The sequence below is a fragment of the Gallinula chloropus genome (assembly GCF_964237585.1).
Source record: "Gallinula chloropus genome assembly, chromosome: 21".
NCBI lineage: Eukaryota > Metazoa > Chordata > Aves > Gruiformes > Rallidae > Gallinula > Gallinula chloropus.
The window spans coordinates 3121393-3127392 of record NC_140106.1 but is presented as its reverse complement, the minus strand read 5'-3'; the positions used below and the strand labels follow the sequence as shown (position 1 = coordinate 3127392).

The 6000-nt window shown below is 53.5% G+C and overlaps 1 protein-coding gene across 1 annotated transcript in view; it reads left to right on the top strand.

Annotated features, from left to right (window-relative positions):
• Window positions 1-925: 925 nt before the first annotated feature.
• Window positions 926-6000, top strand: part of LOC311199741 (DNA mismatch repair protein Msh3-like) — a gene marked incomplete at its 5' end in the record, with an annotated part of 84937 nt that continues 79862 nt past the window's right edge. Inside the window, 4 exons of the mRNA XM_084273875.1 lie at window positions 926-1032; window positions 2716-2788; window positions 3709-4417; window positions 4625-4852. Of these exons, the coding sequence (XP_084130001.1) occupies window positions 926-1032; window positions 2716-2788; window positions 3709-4417; window positions 4625-4852 (1117 nt within the window). The remainder of the gene's footprint in view (window positions 1033-2715; window positions 2789-3708; window positions 4418-4624; window positions 4853-6000) is intronic.

Here is a 6000-nt window from a genome sequence, read left to right as displayed (position 1 = left end):
AGAAAAGACATTACAGAAACATCACCTGAATATCTTGTTGCATGCTGGATAACCAAATATTATAGGTTCCCCATTGATTTTTAGTCTTTATCTGTTCTTGCTTGTAGTGTTTTGGTTGCTGGCTGATGTTATGTTTTTGTGTTTGTGTTGGGGAAAAAAAGTCCCTTGAGAGTGGGATGTTTGTGCTGTGACCTTCTGCCTCAGGGATTCGTAGCGCCGTTAAAGGATGCTGTTAGCACAGCACATGTGTCACTGCAGCTCTGGGAACTTGATTCAGATGCAGCTTCTGCGGTGTGAAAAGCAGATTCATTGAATGGTGGGTTTGACTTTGGGAGTTGCAGCAGGTACTTTGCATCTGCTAACTGACAGTCCTTTAACTTTGATGCAGTTTTGCTTTACCCACTGTTGCCTGTTTTTTCACTGGTCCTGCACAGGATACAGTCTGAATAGAGAAATGCTGCTCCAGGAGTGGGGGCTCATTTGAACCCACTCCCACCTTTTGAGGGTATGAACATACTGTTGCTGTTAAGCATGGGGCGGGGGGGGGGAAATTTGTTAGCAAGGAGGGATGCAAGGGAGCTGGGGCTTTGCTGTGCTCTTCTCTGAGATCTGCAGGAGCCCTTAGTTTCTAATGAACGGTGCTTCCACTTCCATGTCCTTCCCTGTGATCTGCTGGGGAGGGCAGGCATCAGGGCTTAGAGGGAAGGAGCAGATCAGTCCTGCTGCTGAAGTTCAGCTGAAGCTGCTGGAGAATAATCCCTTAGCAGGCAAAGGTCACTGCTTCAGAGCCCAGCTTCCCATTCTGCCCGCTGGTTTCCGTGTGCGCCGGCTTTCCTCAGCTCTGCGGGAGGATCCCTGCTGTCCCTTTGCTGACTGTCTTTTCCCTCTACTCCTCTTTCAGAAAATCAACCACTTCCCAGGCATGATGGCGATCTGCCAGAAGGACTTGTTAGCGCGCAACCTGAACCGCATGCTCAAGCTCTTCCCCGAGGAGTACAAGATATTCCCCCGCACTTGGTGCCTGCCAGCTGAGTGAGTGATGGGCATTAAAGCAGCTGAGAGCAGGGATAGGAAATGAGGCAGTGGGAACCTCTCTGTGGTTTGCTGGGGGGTGTCTCTCACACTTGGGATCCCACCCTGTGACTGAGCAGTGTGTCGGCACATGTCTCTGGCTTCAGGCCGTGTGCCTTGCAGGCAGAGTGCATCTTTGCTGCAAGAGCATCTTATTCAGCTGCTCCTCATAGGGGAGATGCTGCAGGCCCTTAATCATCTTCGTAGCCCTACTAGCCTCAGCAGCTGCCTGCACCAAGAGACACAGCAGTGGCATTTAAGAGAGGTGCTCCTGGCTCTGCCGGCCAACCCAGTGCTGGGGAGAGCCAGCCATGATGCCCAGGAAAGGTCCATGAGATGAGGGGCAGTATGGGGAAGCCTCAGTCTCCCTCCCCTCAGGAGCACTGGCATACTGGGGCGGTGCTTTGGTGGTTTCCTCAATGACTGTGACCATGGTGATTTTCTGGACTGGTTTAGGCACTGGAATTTGCCACCCTGGGCAAGGAGCTTGCCGAGGAGCTGTGTGTCTGACGCCTCTTTCCCTGGCTTTGCAGAGATCGTGGCTGCCTGGGAGGCCGTGTCTGTAACTGGACACATAATTGCCCTGCTGGAACATAATCTGGTCCCTCAGAAGGCGGTCAAGGCCACCGCTTTACAGCCCAGCTTCCCGTTCTGCCCACTGGTTTGCATGAGCACCGACTGCTGTCTTGTCTCTTTCCATTCCAGTGTTCCCTCCATCAACCTGACCAGCTGCAAGTATGAGAGTGGTAAGCCCGAGGTGTCGCAGCGTGTCCTTTTCAGCCAGGGATGAGCGCTGGTGCCCAATGCCCGCGGCACGCTCGCTGTCGCTTCGTGCCTTTATTGCTCACAAGCCCTGTGGAGCCCTGTGCAAAGGAAGGAGCGACACCGCAATGGCGGTGCAAGCCCCCCGCCCCCCGTCTGCCTGTCTTTGCCATCCAGCTGCTAAAGTGGGTGAGAGGGGTTTAGTGAGGGGCAGTTCGGATGCCAGACTGGAATGATGGGACAGCTCTGGCCTGCACATGGTGCTCTGGGACCCTGAGGCATGTGGACTCAGGGAGCTGAGAGGTCCCGGAATACCTGCAGCCAAGGTCTGGGCTGTGTTTAGCTGCGTAAAGCTTTTCTGTCACCTCTCAGTTTGCGCGGCAGTTCGCGCAGGCAGGTCAAGCAGGCAGGGTATCTTGCCCTGACACCAACATCTCAAACATGGTCCTCACTAGGAAATGGGCTTCCCATGCAAAGGCTGTGGCAACCCAGACAGAGGGTCTGCTCCATAATGTGGCAGTTCAGGTTTCTGACTGCCAGGAGTGCCTCAGCCTGCTGCTGCCAGGGAAGGATGAGAAGGATTCCACTTGCGTGCAGTGTGAGCAGCTGCTCAGCCTTCTTGTGGAGCTTAGGAAGGAGGTAGATAGACTGCGGACCATCAGAGAATGCGAGCGGGAGATAGACTGGTGGAGCAACTCTCTGCGAAAAAGGCGCAGAGATTGCACTTCCCAGACTGAGGGAGTATTGGGAGATCTCTCACCATAGTCAAGCAGGGAGAGACAGCTTGAGAGGAGAGGAGGAATGGCAGCAGGTCTCAGCCCAGCGTTGCAGGCGACCCCCATCCCGACCTACCTCGGTTCCGCTGGTCCCTCTCTGTAACAGGTATGAAGCCCTGAAACCAGAGGGAGACGTGAGTGATGATGACATAGGAGCGCTGCCGCCAAGCTTGCCCAAGGTAAGGCGGACGGCTCCACGTTTGAAGACTGCTTCCTCCAGGAAAGAAAGGAGGGTGATAGTTGTGGGCGACTCTCTTCTGAGAGGAACAGAGGGCCCAATATGTCGGCCTGACCCTACCCATAGGGAGGTGTGCTGCCTTCCCGGGGCACGGGTCAGGGATATTTCTAGAAAACTCCCCAGCCTTATCCGCCCCTCCGATTATTACCCTTTATTGGTAGTTCAGACTGGCAGTGATGGGATTGCTGACAGAAGCATGAGGATTATAAAAAATGATTTTAGGAGGCTGGGGAAGTTAGTCGATGGAGCAGGCATGCAAGTTGTGTTTACCAGTATTCCTTTGGTGGCAGGGGCAAACACTGAGATAAGCAGAAAAGGCCATCTTATAAATGCATGGCTGAGAGTCTGGTGCAAACGCAAAAATTTTGGATTCTTTGCTCACGAGGCGGCCTACTCGGCACCTGGCCTGAGGACAGCTGATGGGAATTGCCTGTCTCTGAAAGGGAAACGGATACTTGCCCAGGAGCTGGCAGGACTTGTAGAAAGGGCTTTAAACTAGATAGGAAGGGGGAAGGGGATAAAGCCAGGTCTGATAGAGATCGGCCTGGGGAAGTGGTATTGGGATTAGGAGAGAGGCAAGGGGCTCAGCTGAGGTGCGTCTACACTAACGCACGTAGCATGGGCAACAAGCAAGAAGAGTTGGAAGCCATAGTGCGGCAGGCAAACTATGACCTGGTTGCCATAACAGAAACATGGTGGGATTGCTCCCATGACTGGAGTGCTGCAATGGATGGCTACAAACTCTTCAGGAGAGACAGGCAAGGAAGGAGGGGTGGTGGTGTGGCTCTATACGTTAGGGAATCCTTTTCTGCTACTGAGATTGTGACTGGGGATGATAACATTGAATCCCTATGGGTAAAGATCAGAGGAAGGGCTGACAAGGCAGACATCCTGGTGGGCGTCTGTTATAGACCGCCAAACCAGGATGAAGAGACAGATGAGGTGTTCTACAAGCAGCTGGCACGAGCTGCACGGTCATCAGCCCTTGTCCTCATGGGGGACTTCAACTTCCCTGACATATGCTGGGAGTACAGCACAGCACAGAAGAAGCAGTCTAGGAGGTTTTTGGAGTGCATAGAGGATGCCTTCCTGATGCAGCTGGTCAGAGAGCCCACAAGAGGAACTGCCCCGCTAGACCTGCTGTTCATGAACAGGGAAGGTCTGGTAGGAGATGTGAAGGTTGGGGACTGCCTTGGACAGAGTGACCATGAAATGATACATTTCTCAATTCATGGTGGAGCTTGGAGGGGGAATAGTGAAACTGCTACCTTGGACTTCCGGAGGGCGGACTTTGATTTGTTCAAGAGACTGGTAGGGGGAGTCCCTTGGCATTTAGTCCTAGTGAACAAAGGGGTACAAGAGAGCTGGTTGCTCTTCAAGAAGGAAGTCTTAAGGGCGCAGGAGCCGGCGGTCCCCCTGAGCCGCAAAATGAGCCGGCGGGGAAGAAGACCGGCGTGGATGAATAGGGAGTTATTCTTGAGGCTCCGGGAGAAAAAGAGAATCTACCGCCTGTGGAAGGAGGGACGGGCAACTGAGAATGAATTCAAGGAAGTCGTCAGGATGTGTAGAGGTGAAATCAGAAAGGCAAAAGCCCAGCTTGAATTTAACCTGGCCGCTGGGGTGAAAAGGAATAACAAACTCTTTTATAAATACATTAACAGTAAGAGGAGGACAAAGGAGAATATCCACTCTTTACTGGATGAGGCTGGGAATATGATCACTGAGGATAAGGAAAAGGCGGAGGTTCTGAATGCCTTCTTTACGTCTGTCTTTAAAGGTCAGACCAGTTATGCTCAGGGTACTCCTCTCTCTGACCTGGTAGTCTCGGCTGGGGAGCATGCTAACTCCCCTGTGATTCTGGAAGAAACGGTCAGAGACTTCCTACTCCAACTGGACTGCCACAAGTCCATGGGGCCTGATGAGATCCACCCGAGAGTGCTGAGGGAACTGGCAGAGGTGGTAGCCGAGCCGCTTTCCATTATCTATCAGCTCTCCTTGTTGACTGGTGAGGTCCCAGAAGACTGGAGGCTCGCCAATGTGACTCCCATTTACAAGAAAGGTTGTAAGGAGGATCTGGGGAACTACAGGCCTGTTAGCCTGACCTCGGTTCCAGGGAAGGTTATGGAACAGATAGTCTTGAGGGAGATCATGCGGCATCTGCGGGATGGCCGGGGGATTAGGCCTAGCCAGCATGGGTTCATGAAGGGCAGGTCCTGTTTGACCAACCTGATCTCCTTCTATGATCTAGTGACCCATCTGCTGGATGAGGGAAAGGCTGTTGATGTGGTCTACCTAGACTTCAGCAAAGCCTTTGACACTGTCTCCCACGGTATTCTCCTGCAGAAGCTGGCAGCCTGTGGCTTGGATGGGTACACCCTCGGCTGGGTAAGGAGCTGGCTGGAGGGCCGGGCTCAGAGAGTGGTAGTAAATGGAGTTAAATCCAGCTGGCGACTGGTCACGAGTGGTGTTCCCCAGGGGTCGGTGCTGGGGCCTGTCCTCTTCAATATCTTTATTGATGACCTAGATGAGGGCATTGAGTGCACCCTCAGTAAGTTTGCAGATGACACTAAATTGGCTGGGAGTGTGGATCTGCCTGGGGGTAGCGAGGCCCTACAGAGGGATCTGGACAGGCTGGAGAGCTGGGCTGAAGCCAATGGCATGAGGTTCAACAAGAGCAAATGCCGAGTCCTGCACTTTGGCCACAACAACCCCAGGCAGCGCTATAGGCTTGGGGTGGAGTGGCTGGAGGACTGTGTGGAGGAAATGGACCTGGGGGTACTGATTGATGCACGGCTGAACATGAGCCGACAGTGTGCGCGGGTGGCCAAGAGGGCCAACGGCATCCTGGCTTGCATCAAAAATAGTGTTACTAGTAGGAACAGGGAGGTGGTTGTCCCCCTGTACTCAGCACTTGTGAGGCCGCATCTCGAGTACTGTGTTCAGTTTTGGGCCCCTCACTACAGGAAAGACATTGAGGCCCTGGAACGCATTCAGAGGAGGGCTACTAAGCTGGTGAGGGGTCTGGAACACAGGCCTTACGAGGAGCGGCTGAGGGAGCTGGGATTGTTCAGCCTGGAGAAGAGGAGGCTCAGAGGAGACCTTATGGCTCTCTATAGCTTCCTTAAGGGGGGTTGTAGTGAGCTAGGGGTCGGC